This window comes from Rhinoraja longicauda, chromosome 28 (assembly GCF_053455715.1).
Source record: "Rhinoraja longicauda isolate Sanriku21f chromosome 28, sRhiLon1.1, whole genome shotgun sequence".
Taxonomy (NCBI): Eukaryota; Metazoa; Chordata; class Chondrichthyes; order Rajiformes; family Arhynchobatidae; genus Rhinoraja; species Rhinoraja longicauda.
The window spans coordinates 7,520,230-7,540,494 of record NC_135980.1 but is presented as its reverse complement, the minus strand read 5'-3'; the positions used below and the strand labels follow the sequence as shown (position 1 = coordinate 7,540,494).

General features: G+C 41.4%; 1 protein-coding gene across 2 annotated transcripts in view; it reads left to right on the top strand.

Annotated features, from left to right (window-relative positions):
- Positions 1 to 20,215, top strand: part of LOC144607167 (mesoderm induction early response protein 2-like) — a 57,656-nt gene extending 37,441 nt beyond the window's left edge. For both annotated transcript variants that reach the window (XM_078423829.1, XM_078423830.1), the window contains exons 7-13: positions 1,324 to 1,396; positions 3,640 to 3,791; positions 4,936 to 5,017; positions 5,766 to 5,860; positions 11,581 to 11,708; positions 16,012 to 16,142; positions 17,824 to 20,215. In XM_078423829.1, coding sequence (XP_078279955.1) covers positions 1,324 to 1,396; positions 3,640 to 3,791; positions 4,936 to 5,017; positions 5,766 to 5,860; positions 11,581 to 11,708; positions 16,012 to 16,142; positions 17,824 to 18,293 — 1,131 coding nt within the window. In that variant the 3' untranslated portion in view covers positions 18,294 to 20,215. The remainder of the gene's footprint in view (positions 1 to 1,323; positions 1,397 to 3,639; positions 3,792 to 4,935; positions 5,018 to 5,765; positions 5,861 to 11,580; positions 11,709 to 16,011; positions 16,143 to 17,823) is intronic.
- The last annotated feature ends 50 nt before the right edge of the window (positions 20,216 to 20,265 follow it).

The window sequence follows — 20,265 nt, the reverse complement described above, 5'->3', positions numbered from 1 at the left end:
CTATGTAAAATCTGTTAAGGGATGCTATTAAATAATTTGAAATTAAAGGATATAGCAATAATTGTTGCAAGAGGGGTTTGTAATGCACAAGATTATGATTTGCACCATCAGATCAGTGACGATCTCAGAATTAATGAATGTTTACTGGTTGGTTAAGGAAAAGGGAAGGATCTGGAATATGTTCAATGGTTTCAAGTTTCTTCATGGGTTTAAGGCTGAGTGATCTTTTACCATGTTGTACTTTATGAAATTTGCATACGGTTTGTTGCTGAGTTTGTTTGTTGCTGAGTTATGGCAGTAATAGAAAAATTGAATACAACGAAAGAGAATGTGGGTGGACACAGAAATGTGAAGGATGGTATAAAAGTTTTGATGTACAGAATTGTTTGAAGAACCTTGAACATTTTTTCTTAAAAGTGGTCTTCACAATGGAGCAGAAAATGGCTAATGCCATTGTTCAAGGTGATAAAAGGCAGCACATTGACACAATATTGCTATAGTTATTGAATCAAAGATATTTCCACTTCATTCAACTTGCATTTGGCTCCAAGCTTCACAGAGGATTTTATACTGCAATTTGTGATAATTGAGAGCGGAAACGGTTTGTTTGTGTGTGTGTGTGTTAAACATGCACTATAGTAACTGTTAAAGCATAATTTAAGAACTGAAGCAGGAGTAGGCTATTTGACCTTTCACGTCCACTCTGATTCTGAAATTTGGTAGTTTTAGTAGCAGAATTTGGAAGCAAATTTCAACGTGAATTTGTTGTATAATGAATTTCTGTCCTTAATCACTTATTTGGGCAATTGAAACAGCCAACATCCACCCATACCTTATTATCTGTAAATGTAGTGGGTTAATGGGCTATTTTGGAGGACATTTAAGAGTCAGAGTTGTATGTCTGGGGTCATACTTGGTCTTGATGAAAGATTTCTACCATTGCCCTGAGTATAATCTGTCGGTGACCGATTAAATAACGGACTGTACAATATTGTCAATACCAAGTGCTAGATTTCTAAAATTTCAGAATATTAACAAAGTTCAAATCCCACAGTCTTCCTGGTTGAACTTACACTCTGATCTCCAGATTGTTAGCGCAGCTGTGTGGGTTATCAGTTTAACTACGGGGCCACCTCCACACCCAATGGGACTGACTCCATGTTTAAGTTATTATGATTTATCCGTGGATATGCAACTTTAATTGCGTAATCAATCTGCTTTGCTTAGATGATGTTCAATTTAAATATTTTGGGTAGAACTTGAGAGTGAATTTTACACCATCTTAAGAGAACTTGCCAAAATTTGTATTTTGCTTTCTTTCAGGAAATTATGGTTGGTCCTCAGTATCAGGCTCCAATTCCACCCTTTATTAGTAAATATAGGCAAAACGAAAAAGGTAAGAACATGAGGCAATGTCCATACATGCATTTTAGGCAAATTATTTTCTTGGTCCTCTTGACCTTCAAATACTTCACAGTCGATTGATGTAGATGAAAATATTGTTTAGTTATAAGATAGGAAATTAAGAGCAGGAGCAAGCTTTTGGCCCTCCAAGCGTGCTCTGCTATTCAATACAATTATGGCTCATCTTGTTTCTGTTTAGATCCCCTTACTCGTAAATGCCTTCCATATCTGGAAATCTATCCAAGTATTTTCAACAACTGGACTTGCTGAGTCATTTATAGGAGATGATTTAACAAGTTTGCCAACCTCAGAATGAAGAATTCTTTTTTTCTCATGCATGTCATGGCCCGTATGCTGAGACTGTGACCAAACATCCACAGAAAACATCCTTCCTGCATTGACCCTGTCCAGTCCTGTCAGAATGAGATCTCTGCTCATTCGTCCAAACTCCAGTGAATGTCACCTGGTCACCCTTGTCTCTTCCCATGTGACAGCTTCACCAACCCAAGTATCATTCAGGGGGACCGTTGATCCATTCCCTCTCTGACAGGTATATCCTTTCTTGGGCATGAAGACCAAAACTCCACAGGATACTCTAGATGTGGTCTGCATAATTGTAGCACAACTCAATCATCTCACAATGCAGCACAAATTTATTTTGCAGGCCAAATATCAACTGTTTGTTGCACATGGCATGTGTAATTTATGTATCCTTATGTGCAAGGACACCCAGATCTATTTACTCTTAATTCAACTTCCCCTTCTTAAGCAATCTTTTTGGCCTCTTTGCTAAATTCTGAGATGCTCCCAATCTTCAAGCCAGTTGTTTCTGCTAACTTTTGTTGTCTCCTATCTGAATCCAAAGCTATACTTAATTTCCTTCGGTAAACTATGTTTTTTAAAACTTACTTGTGTACTGGATGGGAATATAAACTTGCAATGAATCATTTGTGTGCATTCTTAAAATTGTATCTGCTGTCAATGTATTTATCAAAGTTCCCCCAATCTATCGCAGTCCATTTAAGATCGGAGAAACTAAAAGTCCACACACTCATTGAATGAATTGATATTTTGCATCTATTAAATCTATTTTGTCTTGGCTCAGTTGCCATATTAGTAAGTGTTAGTGATGTCGATTAACTTTTAGACCTTCCGATTGCTCTTGTCGTAGTCTCTGGTGGAGTGTTGATTTTAAACTATCATTCTGATTTTATTTTATGTACCTTTTTTATGTTTCGGGAACTGAGGAGCATACTTAAGAAGGGAACCTCCAGGGTAAAAAGGGGACAAGAGTTAGATCTGGCAGATAATATTACGGAAAAGGAGATTTTACGGACAAAGAGACTACTTGAAACTTTCAGACGTTTTGAATGAATTTAATTTGTATTTATAGTGCATTTAAAATTTAATGCTGTCAAAGATGTCACAGGCACCCTGGGGGAGTAGTTCAACCTGATTTTGGCATCTGATCTTCGTCCAAAGTTGTGTAATTCCATCTTTTTAAATGTGACCATTTTCTGTGACTATTCAACAGCAAAACCTGACCCAAAATTCCACCGTAGATTAATCCCTGAGAAATCTGCTAGTTTCCAAATGGCGTAATGTTTCTGCACATGGGTACAGTGCAGTATCATGCCACCCATTTGCTATCTGTTTGTGGCTTTGTTCATGCTTGGATGGAATTCAGACTAATCTGATTGTAGACAAGATATCAATTGACACTATTCAAAAAGGATTATTTTTTTTACATGTTGTGGTCATCTTTCGTAACAGAACAGCAATCATCCTAGGAATTAACAAATTCTATGAATGTTTCTTTGATCTTCACCATTCCTGCTAAGCTAATTTGGAACATGTTGAAAATGTGAAATAAAAACAAATTGCTGGGAATACTGATTAGGCCTGTCAGCCTGGCCGATCTGGAGAGAGAAACAAGTTAACTTTTCAGTTTAAGGTCTTTTTCAGAACTGATTGCACTGTTTGTCATTAATACAATGACTACATTTTACAAAGAATGCACTGAACCTAAATGACAGGAACACATCGGGATGTAAAAGGTGCTAGAACCATGCGTGTTTTATCAGTTACTTTTGCATACTTTGAGGTATCGATTTTCTTTTATTTCCTAAGGGGTTAGTGCCTTCAGTTAGACTCAAATGGTAGTGGTCAATTTTTCAATGATTTTTATTTGGTATATTTCATATCTTGCATTTGTTCTCTCTTTCATACTTACAGTTTATGATAATGAAGACCAGTTGTTATGGGACCCCTATGTTCTCCCAGAAAGACGAGTGGAAGAGTATCTGTACAAGGCAGTAAAGAGATCGAGAGAGGAGAAAATGACAGAAACCTTGCCTGAAGGAATACTTGTGAAAGATAGTGAACAGGTGACTATCATGTCTACACAGATTACCTTCTGTATTAAAGTTGAGCTCTTTTCCATATGCTCCTTTCTATTGGCAACCAAGTTTCATGTAGATGTGATGATCTCCAAAATCTAAATTGGACTTAAAAAAATTAATCCTGGGGACAATTCCTTGACAAGAATAATTTGGGAATAACATGCAAAAAGGGTTTTCTTCTTAACATTTGGCTCTACCTTTGGTCTACTTTGGTAGACACTCAATTTATGTGAGGACTTGGAAGAATGCTCATCATCAATAGGAACATTCCAAAAATGTGGTTTGGGAACGGCTCTGCCCAAGACCGCAAGAAATTGCAGAGAGTTGTGGACGTAACTGAGTTCACCACACAGAATAGACTTCCCAACATTGACTCCATCTACACTTCAAGCTGCCTCGGAAAAGCAGCCATCATAAAGACTTGTCCCACGCCGGTCATTCCTCCTTCCTGCTCCTGTCCGGCTGATGGTACAGAAACTTGAAAGAGCAAACCACGTGACTCGGGAACAGCTTCTTGCCCTCTGTTATCAGGCTTCTGAGCGGTCCTTCCGTAACTGAGGGTACTATTCGATTCAACTCTACCTCATTGTGGACATTGGACTTTGTCTAAGGAACTGAATGAAGGTATCTATGTATGATATATCTGATCTGATGGAAAACATGCAAAATAAAACTTTTTGTTGTTTCTCAGTACTTGTGGCAATAATAAGCTTAAATCATATTGGAAAGGGCTATGTTGATGTAATGGACACCTTGTAGGTTGTGGCTTAATTGATAGCATTGTCGAGGGCTACTGGTTCCTGGCTCACTTCATTGTGGAGAGAGCATATAGCTTGCTGGCTGCATCTCGATGTGTGACCTGAAACATTACTACTATGCCATAGATTTACCTTAGCTTTTAAAGTCAGCATCTGATTTGCCATTTGTTCCTGATCCTCCTTCCCACTCGTCTTGATGTTCGTACTGCTTTCGGGTTTTGTTTTAGAATTTTCTTTTGTTTTCTTGAAGATATTTAAATCATTTTGGTAGCAGATTAGTGTTTTGTTTATATTACCCTCATCTGGTACTTTTGCAGAATGTAGTGCCGCTGTTTTACAAATCAATTTTCTATCTCTGTTTAACTCCATAGGCTTTGTATGAGCTGGTAAAATGTAACTTTAATGCTGAAGAAGCTCTCAGAAGACTAAGATTTAATGTCAAAGTGGTACAAGGTATGTATCAATTTTTGTTTTGAATGCCTTGCTATCCACCATGATTGCATGAGACCTTTACCACCAGTATCTTCCATATGCCAACAATTTTAATGCTAATTGTATTAAAGCAATGTAAAGAATTGACCAACTTGGACAATTCCAATGCTGCATTTCCTTGAGTCTGAAGAAGGGGCTCGACCCAAAACGTCACCCATTCCTTCTCCCAGAGATGCTGTCTGTCCCTCTAAGTTACACCAGCATTTTGTCTATCTTAATTATAATAGAATTGTCTTCATGCTGTTATGATTTGCTGAAATCTAACATCAGACTATAAAGTAACAAGTTTTGCTACCTGCAAACTGCAACTTTGCTGCTCCTGTACAACTTTTGGTTGCAAATGTTTTAACCATATCATATCATATCATATATATACAGCCGGAAACAGGCCTTTTCGGCCCACCAAGTCCGTGCCGCCCAGCGATCCCCGTACATTAACTATCCTACACCCACTAGGGACAATTTTTACATTTACCCAGCCAATTAACCTACATACCTGTACGTCTTTGGAGTGTGGGAGGAAACCGAAGATCTCGGAGAAAACCCACGCAGGTCACGGGGAGAACGTACAAACTCCTTACAGTGCAGCACCCGTAGTCAGGATCGAACCTGAGTCTCCGGCGCTGCATTCGCTGTAAAGCACATGTTCTGACAAATCATGCATTTTCCATTCTCCATTGATAAGGTTCCATTTCTTTTGCACATGCAGATGAATTGTGTGCCTGGAGTGAAGATGAATGCAGAAACTTTGAACATGGACTTCGTGTTCACGGGAAAAACTTCCACCTCATACAGGCAAATAAGGTAATGAAATACAAAAAGTTGTGCAGGTGATGGATGTATAAAAATTAAAACAAAACTTTATGGAAATTGTACTATAGTTCAGTCACCATTGGCATCAAGGCGAATAAAGGGCAAGGTTGGAGGACGTTATCGGCACAGTGACACAGAAGGTAATGCTTGATGATGTGGATGGAAACCAATAAATACCTGGAGAAACGCGTGCAGTCACAGAGAAAATGTGCAAACTCCACATAAAACCCGAGGTTAGGAAGTGCTAGTTGATTGTTAATTGAATCCTGCAAGCTTCAAGTGTAGTTTGGTGGTAGAAAAATCAGTGTGGAGTCAGTGAGAGAATGGTGCATTTTGAGAAGTCAAATTGAGGTAGGACATACACAGTAATTGATAAGGCACTAATGTTGATGAACGGGGGCCTTTGAGGTTCAAGTCCATAGTGCCATGAAAGGAACAACGTATGCAGAGAGGGTGGTGAACAAGGCATATGGTATGCTTGCCTTCATAGGTTGTGGCATAGAATATAAACGTTGGGAGGTTACATTGCAGCTTTAGTAAACACTGGTTGGGCCACACTTGGAATATTGTGTGCAATTCCAGTCGCTATACTATAGGAATGATGCCGTTGCATGGCAAGGAGTGCAGAGGAGATACACTGTCATATCGCCTGGATCAGATGACTGTAGATATGGGGAGAAATTGGATAGGCTGGGCTTGTTTTCCCTGGAATGACAGAGGATGAGGTAAGATCTGATAGAGCTATATATTATACAATAAGGTAGGTAGTCTAAATATGTTTCCCATAGCAGGGGTATCAAGAAGGTATGAAGGAGTTTTTAAGTGGCTTTTGAGGGGAAAAGACTTTCAGTTGATATCTGGAATTTTCCGTCACTGAAGGTAATGGAATCGGATACAATCCGTGCATTTAAGAGACACTTGATTCGGCAGGGATTGAATGGGCAGATAAAGATTAGCATCTGTGCTGAATAGGTTAAACAGAATAGGTGAAGATATGGGATGGTTCTGAGAGTAAGCATAGACAGGGGTTGAATGGCCTTGTTCTGTCGTAAAGATGAAAGATTTGCCCAAAGTTGCAATGCTCATGGAATTTGGCTTATTGTGGAAGTTATTGGACAAAGGCAGAATATTACAAGTATAAGGATTCTTGTAAATAAAAATATTGGAAATGCGCATCTCACTCTTTTCAGAGAGATGATAATATCTTAGGCCATTGACTTCTCAGACTTGGTTCAGTTTATTTGTTGTATATTGGATTGGATTTTGTCAGAATTACTCGGCTTCACTTTCAACAATTGCACCTACAGATATAAAATATAAAAATCATTGCTTGGAAACAGAATTGCAAACATGGCCTTGTATCTTTGTTAACCAGTTAAATTACCATCTGTCTGGAGCAGCCGCTGGTTCTTAATTTAGAAACATCTGAAACTCATTTGGCACTGAATGCCTCAATGGAAATTGTGGAAGTTGATACTTGTCTCTTTGCCCTTGAAGGTTATCTTGAGGCGTGTGTATGTGACAAATAAACTTGACTTGACTTGAGGTAAAATATGATAGACAATAGACAATAGACAATAGGTGCAGGAGTAGGCCATTCAGCCCTTCGAGCCAGCACCGCCATTCAATGCGATCATGGCTGATCACTCTCAATCAGTACCCCGTTCTGCATTCACTTCTTTCACATGGTAAAATAATGGATCAATACTGTCAAAGTAGCACTATGATAACTTCATTCCCTTATGACAAAAAGAGACCATATAGCCCATCAAGCCTATGCAGACACACAGGAATTCAATACCCTCACTCATTTCCCTGTAAACTATTCTCTCGCATGCCCCATCCACTCCCCTCCATCTTCATGAGCAGTAATACAGAGGAGCCAATTAACCTACCAGCTAGCACATCATCTGGAAAAAGACTCAAAAAGCTGGAGTAACTCTGGAAAGAAGGATTGGCTGAAGAAGGGTCTTGACCCGAAATGTCACCATTCCTTCTCTCCAGGGGTGCTGCATGTCCCGCTGAGTTACTCCAGCTTTTGTGTCTTTCTTCGGTTTAAACCAGCATCTGCAGTTCCTTCTTACACAGTACATCTTCTGGGATGTAGGAGAAACAGGAACACCTGTGGGGAACCCACATAGTCGTAAGGACAATGCGCAAACAGCGCCCAGCATATCAGACTGCATCTGAGAGCAGTCAACTTTTCAGCTTATTAGTGTAGAGTTACACCTTAACAACAGGCCCTTCAGACAACCGGGTCCACGTCGATAACCCATCTTGCACTAGTTCTGTTATTTCCTCTTTCGCATCCACTCCCTACACATTATGGGGCATTTTTGTTTAGAGGGCAATTTGATTACAATCCCACACGTCTGAGACGAGGGAGGAAATCCGAACATCCAGAGTAAAATCACAGGGAGAATGTGCAAACTCCACACAAATAACACCCAAAGTGGGGATTGAATCTGGGTCTCTGGCACTGAGAGGCAGCAGCTCTACCAGCTGTGCCACTGTGTTGCCCATTGACTAACCGTACCGGAAAAATGAGAAACGTGCTTATTTTACATTTCGAAAAGGCAGGAGTGAATTGGGTCGGTGGTGGAAGCAAAAATCAGAATTCCTCTGACTGGGTTTCAAATAAAGTTTTCAAGATAACCATTATGTTGAATACCAGCCATCATCCACTCCCCGCACTAGTAGCAATTTTCAACAGCCTACAAACCTATGAATCGTCTTTGGGAGGTGGGAGGAAGAAGCCAGGGTACCCAGAGGAAACCCACACGGTCACCGAGAGAACATGCAAACTCCACAGAGATGGCACCCGTGGTCAGGATCAAATCTGGATCTCTGGTGCTGAGGGGGAGCAACTCAACCAGCTGTGCCGCCCTAATTGCAGCCAACAAGGCTTAATATCAGTTAACCATATTTTCTCTCTCCATAGATAATGCTGGATAATTCCACTGCAATTTGACTGTCCTTTTCCATCTCAAACTGCTGGTATTCAAAGTGATGGTTCCCTTGACAACTTCCTTTTGCATCCAGTCACTGACATTTCCTCTGCTCTCGCCACCCCTCCCACTTTCTGCAATTTAAAATGTGTTTGTTTTCTCACTTTGTGCTGTATCAAAACTGGAAATATTGACCTTAAAGATTGACTCTGTTTCTCCATCCATGGATGACGCCTGATTTGATGAGCTCTTCCAGCATTTCTTCTCTTTGTTGGTTTCTTAACAACGTGTGGACCCTGGTGTTCGAATTTCAATGCTTGCAGATACCTGAAATTTCTAAATACAGCAAACAAAAAATCATTAAGGATAAAAGGAATTGGTCAAATAGGCGGATGCATTGTCAAGAGAGTAATGAGTGTTTTATTGTCACGTACTGGAAAGGAACAATTATATTCTTCCTTGACATAGAAACATAGAAACATAGAAAATAGGTGCAGGAGTAGGCCATTCGGCCCTTCGAGCCTGCACCGCCATTCAATATGATCATGGCTGATCATCCAGCTCAGTAGCCTGTACCTGCCTTCTCTCCATACCCCCTGATCCCTTTAGCAAAAAGGGCCACATCTAACTCCCTCTTAAATATAGCCAATGAACTGGCCTCAACTACCTTCTGTGGCAGAGAATTCCACAGACTCACCACTCTCTGTGTGAAGAAATGTTTTCTCATTTCGGTCCTAAAAGACTTCCCCCTTATCCTTAAGCTGTGACCCCTGGTTCTGGACTCCCCCAACATCGGGAACAATCTTCCCACATCTAGCCTCTCCAACCCCTTAAGAATTTTATATGTTTCTATAAGATCCCCCCCTCAGTCTTCTAAATTCCAGCGAGTACAAGCCCAGTCTATCCAGTCTTTCCTCATATGCTAGTCCCGCCATCCCAGGGATTAATCTGGTGAACCTTCTCTGTACTCCCTCTAAGGCAAGAACGTCTTTCCTCAGGTTAGGAGACCAAAACTGCACACAATACTCCAGGTGCGGTCTCACCAAGGCCCTGTACAACTGCAGCAGAACCTCCCTGCTCCTAAACTCAAATCCTCTTGCTATGAATGCCAACATACCATTCGCTTTCTTCACTGCCTGCTGCACCTGCATGCTTGCTTTCAATGACTGGTGCACCATGACACCCAGGTCACGTTGCATCTCCCCTTCTCCCAATCGGTCACCATTCAGGTAATACTCTGCTTTCCTGTTCTTGCCGCCAAAGTGGATAACCTCACATTTATCCACATTATATTGCATCTGCCATGCATTTGCCCACTCGCCTAATCTATCCAAGTCACTCTGCAGCCTCCTAGCATCCTCCTCGCAGCTAACACTGCCACCCAGCTTCGTGTCATCCGCAAACTTAGAGATGTTGCATTCAATTCCCTCGTCCAAATCATTAATCTACACTGTAAATAACTGGGGTCCCAGCACTGAGCCTTGCGGTACCCCACTAGTCACTGCCTGCCATTCCGAAAAGGACCCGTTTATTCCTACTCTTTACTTCCTGTCCGCCAACCAATTTTCTATCCACCTCAAAACTGAACCCTCAATACCGTGTGCTTTAAGTTTGTACACCAATCTCCTATGTGGGACCTTGTCGAAGGCCTTCTGAAAGTCCAGATATAACACATCGACTGGTTCTCCCTTATCCACTCTACTAGTTACATCCTCTTGACGAAGCTTAATAGGCCCCAAAAATGCAATAATGCACATAAATATATAATAATCAATGATGCAATAAATTAATAACTGCAATATTAGCTAACCATGATAGTGCAAAACCAAAGTCCATAGTACAACCAGACAGTCCTTAGAAAATTGTAGTTGCTAAGGTGGTGGTTGGAGTCGTGCAGTGTTCAAGAGCCTGATGGTTGCTGGGATGAAGATCTTCTTGAACCTCCTGGTCATGGTTTTCAGGCTCTTTGTACCACCTTGCCGATGGTAGAGACAAGATGAGAGTGCGGTCCAGGTGGTGGAAAATTACACTATTGGGTAATATTTAACAAGTGAAATGCTGAGTCACTAATATTGGGGGGAAGAATGAAGAGAGCCAATATGAAACAAATTTGATGGTACAGAAATGCAGATAATCAAATCATTGAAGGTGAATAAAACATGAGGTGTAAAAGTGAAGAATTTGTAAAAGCTGGGTTGGTTATCAGCTGGAGTATTGGGGTTTGGGAAGGATCTCGGGACCAGAGATGTACTAGAATGCTACAATCAATAAAGAACTCTGGCCAGAGAACTCTGACCAGATGGTTGTTCATGGAGCTGAGAATGTAAAGAGGAGATTAAAATGTATTTAAAATCTCACTGCTTTAATTGAATAAGTAAGAAGAAATTTTTCATTGGTTAGAATGTTCAGGGTGGAAAAAAAGATGTCAGGAGGATTTAGCCTGGTTATTTGGAACGTACTGCTGAAAGGAAAGTAGAACCTGATTTAGCAATAGCTTTCAGGATGAATATAGATAATTCAATAGAATAAAATTGCAAAACTTTGGAAAAGAGTTCAGAAGTGGAACTAAGAGGCATCAAAGTTATGAGTGTTGGTTGGTCATTTGTCCTGCATCCTTCTGTGGCTCAAGTATGTCAGGCTGGGAAATTTGTATGGAAAACATTTATTTTCAAATGGTGCCGTGTGACAAATAATATTTTGATAAATTTGTACATTTGCTCTGGCTCTTACATTCTGCAACGTTTTTGAACACTGTGTGCCTAGGTACGAACCCGTTCTGTGGGAGAGTGTGTGGCGTATTATTACATGTGGAAGAAATCCGACCGTTACGACTATTTCGCCCAGCAAACAAAGTTTGGAAAGAAGAAGTATAGCCTTCACCCAGGTGTCTTGTGAGTATTATTTGGATATTTAATTTCTACAGACCATTTTTACCATTTTTATTTAAAATATATAATGTGGCTGTTAAAGGACGTAGAAGTTGGGAAGATCAAATTCTCCTTCATTTGATGTCACCTCTGCTCACGTTCTGCTTGATCACAGAAAATGAACATTTTCAAAGAAAAAAACATTTAAAACACATCTGGACAGGTACATAGATGGGAACAGTTTAGAAGCATATACGCCAAGCGGAGGCAGGTGGGATGAGTAAATGGGGGCATCTACATGGCATGGGCAAGTTGGGCCGAAGGGCCTGTTTCCCTGCTGTGTGACTAATTTGTTTTTTTTTGGTGTCCCTGTTTGCATTGCTCTATGCAGTTTATTACAGTTCTTTCACTGTTTCAAGTAGTTACTATAATATTTGCTAACATTATGCCCCTTCCAGGATCATTAACCATTTACCCATGGTTACTTACCTGCCTGTTACCTGTTACCAATGCGCTGCCAGGAGTGGTGATGGAGGCAGATATAGTGGCATTTAAGAGTCTTTTAGATACCCACATGGATGTGCAGGCAATGGAGCAATATGGATCATGTGCAAGCAGAAGAGATCATAGAAACAGAGACATCGAAAATAGGTGCAGGCGTAGGCCATGGCCCTTCAAGCCGGCACTGCCATTCAATATGATCATGACTGATCATCCTAAATCAGTACCCCATTCCTGCTTTCTCCCCATATCCCTTGATTCTGTTAGCCCTAAGAGCTATGAGTTTAACTAAATGCTGGAGTAACTCAGCAGGTCAGGCAGCATCTCAGGAGAGAAGGAATGGGTGACGTTTCGGGTCGAGACCCATTCCTTCTCTCCTGAGATGCTGCCTGACCTGCTGAGTTACTCCAGCATTTTGTGAATAAATACCTTCGATTTTTACCAGCATCTGCAGTTATTTTCTTATACTATGAGTTTAACTAAGATCAGTTTAACCTGCCGTCATGTTCGGCAGGGACAATGTCAGCTGAAGGGGATATTCCTGTGCTGTATTGTTCTATGCTGGAAATAAATATGTTAATAATAAATACCATGCTTGAGTTTTGGAAGCTATTTGCCATTTTTTACACCAAATCAGTCACTTCTAATGGAGTCGCTTCTCACATTGACTGTGACCCTCTGCTTTGCTAACAGTATATTAATCTACTGCACTTTCTCCACGAGTATTATTATTTCAAGTAGATGACGTATTCCTGATGAAGACATATTGTAACCATGAGTCAAGAAAAAATAAATTTGATTAACAAAATTTAGAAAACTTTTGCATTACAATTGAAAGGATTTGAGAGAGAACTTCAAATAGTGTGTATAATCTTCCTGCAATAATGGGATCAGCGAAATGCAGTACACATGGTGGTGTGCTTAGAGTTTATTTTTCTGTGATACTAATAGTAGAGGGCATAGCTTTATGGTGAGAGGGGCAAAGTCTTAAGGAAGTGTACAGGGCAATTTTTTTTTACACAAGGCAGTGAGTGCATGGAACACACTGCCGGGGGTGGTGGTTGAAAACGATACGTAGTGGCATTTAAAAGACTTATTGGTAGGCATATGGATGTGCAGGGAACGGAGGGATGTGGATTTATTCACAAAATGCTGGAGTAACTCAGCAGGTCAGGCAGCATCTCGGGAGAGAAGGAATGGGTGACGTTTCGGGTCGAGACCCTTCAGACTGATGTCGGGGGTGGGACAAAGGAAGGATATAGGTGGAGACAGGAAGATAGAGGGAGATCTGGGAAGGAGGAGGGGAAGGGAGGGGCAGAGGAGCTATCTGAAGTTGGAGAAGTCGACGTTCATACCACTGGGCTGCAAACTGCCCAGGCAAAATATGAGGTGCTGCTCCTCCAATTTCCGGCGGGCCTCACTATGGCACTGGAGGAGGCCCATGACAGAGAGGTCAGACTGGGAATGGGAGGGGGAGTTAAAGTGCTGGGCCACCGGGAGATCAGTTGCGTTAATGCGGACCGAGCGCAGGTGTTCAGCGAAGCGATCGCCGAGCTTGCGCTTGGTTTCGCCGATATACATAAGTTGACATCTAGAGCAGCGGATGCAATAGATGAGGTTGGAGGAGGTGCAGGTGAACCTCTGTCTCACCTGGAAAGACTGTTTGGGTCCTTTGATGGAGTTGAGGGGGGAGGTAAAGGGACAGGTGTTGCATCTCGTGCGGTTGCAAGGGAAAGTGCCCGGGGTTGGGGTGGTTTGGGTAGGAAGGGACGAGTGGACCAGGGAGTTACGGAGGGAACGGTCTCTGCGGAACGCAGAGAGGGGAGGGGATGGGAAGATATGGCCAGTGGTGGGGTCCAGTTGTAGGTGACGGAAATGTTGGTGGATGATATGTTGGATCCGCTGGCTGGTGGGGTGGAAGGTGAGAACGAGGGGGATCCTGTCCTTGTTGCGAGTGGGGGGAGGGGGAGCAAGAGCGGAGCTGCGGGATGTAGAAGAGACCCTAGTGAGAGCCTCATCTATAATGGAGGAGGGAAAGCCCCGTTTTCTGAAGAACGAGGACATCTCGGAAGCCCTAGTCTGGAACACCTCATCCCGGGCGCAGATGCGGCGTAGACAGAGGAATTGGGAGTAGGGGATAGACTTTTTGCAGGGGACCGGGTGGGAAGAAGTGTAGTCCAGATAGCTGTGCGAGTCGGTGGGCTTGTAGTAAATGTCCGAGGGAGATGTCAGAGATAGTCCAGGTAAATTTAAGGGTAGGATGGAGGGATGTGGATAATGTGCAGGTAGTTAAGTGATGGTCTTGACAAACCTGTTCGGCACAGATATTGTGGGCCGAAGGGCCCATTGTTGGGCTATACTGCTCCCTGTTCTATGCGCACTGCAATAGACAATAGGTGCAGGAGGAGGCCATTTGGCCCTTCGAGCCAGCACCGCCATTCAATGTGATCATGGCTGATCATTCTCAATCAGTACTCCTGCCTTCTCCCCATACCCCCTGACTCCGCTATCCCTAAGAGCTCTATCTAGCTCTATTGAATGCATTCAGAGAATTGGCCTCCACTGCCTTCTGAGGCAGAGAATTCCACCAATTCACAACTCTCTGACTGAAAAGGTTTTTCCTCATCTCAGTTCTAAATGGCCTACCCCTTATTCTTAAACTGTGGCCCCTTGTTCTGGACTCCCCCAACATTGGGAACATGTTTCCTGCCTCTAACCTGTCCAACCCCTTACTAATCTTATACGTTTCGATAAGATCCCCTCTCATCCTTCTAAATTCCAGTGTATACAAGCCTAGTCGCTCCAGTCTTTCAACATATGACAGTCCCGCCATTCCGGGAATTAACCTAGTAAACCTACGCTGCACGCCCTCAATAGCAAGAATATCCTTCCTCAAATTTGGCAATGCAGAAGATCATCATCCTATTATCACTAACTTTTCAATACTATGTTAAATGTTGTCTTCATTCTTTGGAAAATATCAATTTCTTGAATTATGATCCTGAGGCCATCTGTTCAATCCTACCACTGCAGATAACACACCTGTCATTACAAATCTGGTCCAAGGGATAGGAACTTTGTCCTGACTCTGCTTGAATAAAATTACAGAATGCCCACTGAATGTGGAACATGTGAAAAGTCGTGCATCTTTTATTTTGTGGCAATCATTCACTGCTGCTAAACAATTCAAAGTAATACAGGTTATTTTTGTTAGGTTGCTTTTAGCTGCCGCCCTGCACACTCACACATGCACGACATAGCAGCTACAGCATGTGTAAACTCTTACTGCCATGCTGAGAGAGGGAGGAAATGCCCTGGTTTGTAAGGCTGAGCTGTGGAAAATGCACACAAACCCAAATCTAAGGGGTAACAACAGTGGGCGTGTAAGTGATTACATAACACTGTAACGAGGCCTCAATGTAGCAGGAAGATGCACTATGGATATTTATACACACGTGATGAGTCGCATTGAGAAGCATGATAAGCTGTTGTGTAAATTTAATGCATTATTGGACCACCTTCTGTCTCGCACATATTCAGGGTTCCTCTCCCTCGAATTCTGTCCTGACAAAATAACAGAGGCTTTCTTTCTGGCAAGCACAATGAAGACATGCAGGAAAGCGGATCGTGTAGGTGCAATCTAGACTACCTGAATTGGGTGTTCACTGAACCTTGGGGATTATTTAAACTCCAGTTCAAAATAGGAATCTTGTTTGCCTTGTTGAAATGTTGAGAGCTGAAATTTTCCTATTTATCGATACTTTAATATTCTGCATTGAAATTGGGTCTCATTTCTCATCTTGCAATTTTCTTCCCCCCTTGAAAGAGATTATATGGACCAGGATTTGGACGGTATTGAGAGTGAGAGTTGCAGCCGAACTCCAAGCTCTCCACCCATCTCCTCCACTACCAGCAGACTGGACTCTGAGCAGGAGTCTATCATGCTTCACAACTCAGGTAATCCCTCTGTCCTGCAATCGTATATATTTTTTTAAAGTTCTAAATACAATTATTTATCATGCCGAGATTTCGGTGAACTTTGGAATACAGTTATTGACTTGAGAATTATGTCTTTTTTTTTAAACTGCTTATTCTTAGTTTTAATGCAATAGGTCACAATGGTAATAGTGTGCCATCGTCTTTTTGAGCAATGAAATTCTAGCCGCGGCTTTACAGGCACATTAAACGCAACAACACATGAAGTAAAATCACAACAAATCATCAGTTATGCTAGGTAAACCAGAGCGTAATAGTGCCAGGCAAAGAACATATTGCAAAGCAAAGTAGTACGAAGTCCAATGTAGTTTGGAGCTGAGGTACAGTGGATGTTCGGGTTGTGCAGGGTGATTCAAAAGCCTGAGGTTTGATGGAAAAAAACTGTTCCTGAACCTAGAGGTAATGGTTTATGGGCTCCTGTACCGCCTTCCCCATGGTACCAGCGAAATGCGAGAATGACCAGAGTTGTGCTGGTCTTTGATAATATTAGTTTCCTCCATGGGTCGCGCTTCCTGTAGATTCCTTCAACTGGTGATAGACTGGGCAATGTCCAACTTTCTGCAACCTCTTTTGTCCTTGGGCTATTGAATTATCATACCACCCCATGATACAACCCCCCCCAGTATGCTCTCCGCCATACACCTGTGCAAGTTCAACATAGTATTTGCCAACATGTTGAATCTCCTCAACATTGTGAGGGAGCAGAGACGTTGATGAGCTTTCTTTGTGATTGCATCAATGTGCTGAGCAGATCATCAGATGTCCACGCCCAGGAACCTGAAGTTGTTGACCCTCACTAATGCCATCTTACCAGAGAAAACAGGTTCATGGTCCCTTAGGTTTTCCTTCCTCGGGTCTTGAGAGCAAAATTGTTTTGGGAATTTCATCTCAAAAGTCCTGAACATTACAATCAATGAATGTTATTCATGTGCAAAATCCTGATGCTTTAATCCAGTAAAACTTCTGATTTTTTTTTTTTTCTGAGATGTAGCAAAGTTTTTCTTGTAAGAACATTGGCCAGGACACAAAGTTGCTCCCAGTTTACAATTTTTGCTCAAATAGGTGTTCTAGATTTGGATTTGCATTGTGTTGTTTTCACCCTGTCGATAATTACAATATTTATTATCTTGAAGAGGTATCACAAAATGCTGGAGTAACTCAGCAGGTAAGGCAAGCATCTAGGAGAGAGGGAATGGGTGACGTTTCGGGTCGAGACCCTTCTTCAGACTAAAGATGCTGCCTGACCTGCTGAGTTACTCCAGCATTTTGTGATACCTTCGATTTGTACCAGCATCTGCAGTTATTTTCCTACACATCTTGAAGGGGTATATAAGTTCACACAAAGGGTGGTGGGTGCACGGAACAATCTGCCAGAGGAGGCTGGGGCTATCCCAACATTTAAGAAGCAGTTAAACAGGTACATGGATGGGACAGGTTTGGTGGTATATGGACCAAATGGAGGAAGGTGGGACTGGTGTAGCTGGGACATGTTGGTCGGTGGGGGCAAGTTTGGCCGAGGGGCCTGTTTCCACACCGTACTCTTAAGTTGGTAAAAATAAATTTGTCATGGATATCAATTGTCCATTCGGTCAAGTTATTACCTTGCTTGTAATCCCATCTTCATGCACACATTTTATTACAGAGCAGCAAGATGTGGAACTTGCAGTTTGCACCATGAATACTAACAGCCAGATGTTTGAGTACTGCAATCCTGCAGTGAACGGACCTGAAACGAATTGTTCTTTGGATCCAATCTGCGGCCAAGGAAGAGTTACCCCCACACGTGACTGCGATGCTGTTACTTTAAGTCAAGCAGAATCTGGGTTTTTCCAGCTGGAACTGGATCAGGTCATTCTGGACAGGCCAGCGTTGGAGATGTCCACAAAAAAGTTGAAGATGGATTTCTCACTGCCTAAATCGTTTGGTGACGGGCTGCCTGACAATCCCAGCAACATGGTTTTTGAAAACCGCACTTCCCACATTGCTCAAGCAAAAATGTCTGTGGCCGTGAGGGATTTCGGAAGTATTGATGTTGGAAACATGAACAGTTTGCTCAATGCTCGTACATTGCACCACTCTGCAACTATTCAGTCGGAATCTTTATCTCAGTGAGAGCGAGGCATCTCACGGAATATTTTATTTATATTTTACTTTAAAAGTTACTGAAAACTATTTTTTGGCATGACATCAGTGATGTCTTATATTTATTTACAGTGCATATTTGTTTCTCAAGAGAAGGAACCATTTATTTTTGGGCCCAGGTACATGAATGGGATCTAATCCTTTGGATGTCACATGGAGGAGATTTCCCCCACGTTTTTACAGATCAAAACCTTTTCACCTGTTCAGTTTTTGTATTCATCTTGTCAGTAAAATTGGATTCATAATGTTATCACCGACAAATCTCATTCATGACGACTATTCTAGACATAAACATTTTTTTAATTGTGCATGGTGTTCTAAGTCTAACGTTAGTCATTTGCTACATCTCAAGAAATTAATCAGTGTTCTTTTTTGGATAAAGAAGTGTACATTTTGTGTGTGACAGATTTTTTAGTAGTAGCTTGATTAACCAAGCCATCTGAAAGGAGCTACTTTCATGACTTTAAAAAGAAAAACAAAAATGAAATGGTTGTTCCTTTGGTTTGGGCAAATGTGAGCTGATTGACTGCAGAAAATCCCATTCCTATCATCTGTTTAACTATCTCCCCTTTGGATTTAACTGTTTTGGTTGAGCCCACCTTAAACTATTCCAAGCTGATACAGAACAGTGGCCTGGGTGGCTGAGAGTGGACCCAATATTCATTGATTCACTACAACCAATATAGTACGAGGAATTGATGAATCTGAGTCCCAGGGACTCCATATACCAAACTGTGAACGAGTTGCTGTATGGACTTTATGCCACTAGATGATGGTTTCTGGTAATACTTCGCTGAACATCTAGTGTTAATAAAGGGCACTCACTGCATGGACCAGAGAGAATTTGTATTTCCATGAACGTGAGGGTTGCAGAAGTTTGCTTTTTTTCTTAACTAAAGCTGGCAAGTAAGATAAGAAACTGACCCTCCACTTCACCCTAAACCCATTAAATAAAAGTGCAATTCCTGTTGGATAGCTGCTAAGTCTCTTTAAAAAAAAAAGCCAGTATATTTTCCCAGGTATTCTTGCCATGGTCCAATTGGAATGCATTCACTAGTTGTTTTCACATTGCTGCTGCCCTGTTAACTGGCCATTAAGTTAAGCATTTAGAACTGCCTTTATTTTAGAAATGCTCTTAGTTTAAAGCACATACCGATTTTGCATATCAGAAAGACGAGCTGTCAGTAAATCGATACACATTGACAATTGATGATTAACCTGGCCTGCATTGTGATTGGAATCCTCCTCTGTCAAATAAAGTCAAAGCATTTTTAAATTGTAAAACTGCAATGTCCTTTGTGGAACACATAGTGAGGAGTTCTCACTTGAGTTGCATCTTAATTTAGAACAGACAGGTGCTGCAATAACCTTTACCTTTCAGCATATTTTATAAAACACAACTTTAACAATCTTGCACTGAGAAAGGTCTATGCACTCAAATGCTATTCACTTTCTCATACATCACATTATGCTGTATTAAAACAATTCCCAAGTCTTGGGAAACTGGTTTGGTAACTGCATCTATAGAACTGATGGAGACTAAAGCACAAACTGTATGCATTAAAGCCATTTGTGCTGTACTTTGTTTTTTTTTATAAATGGCACTGAAAATATGTTATCAGTCATCAGATAACTTTACCCTCTTCTCCCTGTACCCATTTCATGCGCTGTGCACTTTTCCTTTTTGTTGATCCAAAGGTCGCACTTGATATGAAAGAAACACTTCAGTGTTAATATGACATTGCTTGCTGTTCAGTATTTTTAGACTAAGAGTTGGAATATAATTTATTTTTTACTTGCAGTTAACAAGCCTATTCAATTCAGATTGAGATATCTCAATATTCAACAACCTTGATATTTGCTGTAGATATCTAAGTGGAAAGTTTTCCCTCTTTTTGTAGCTTTTTAAATATATGCTTTACAATCCATTTTAATCAAGGTT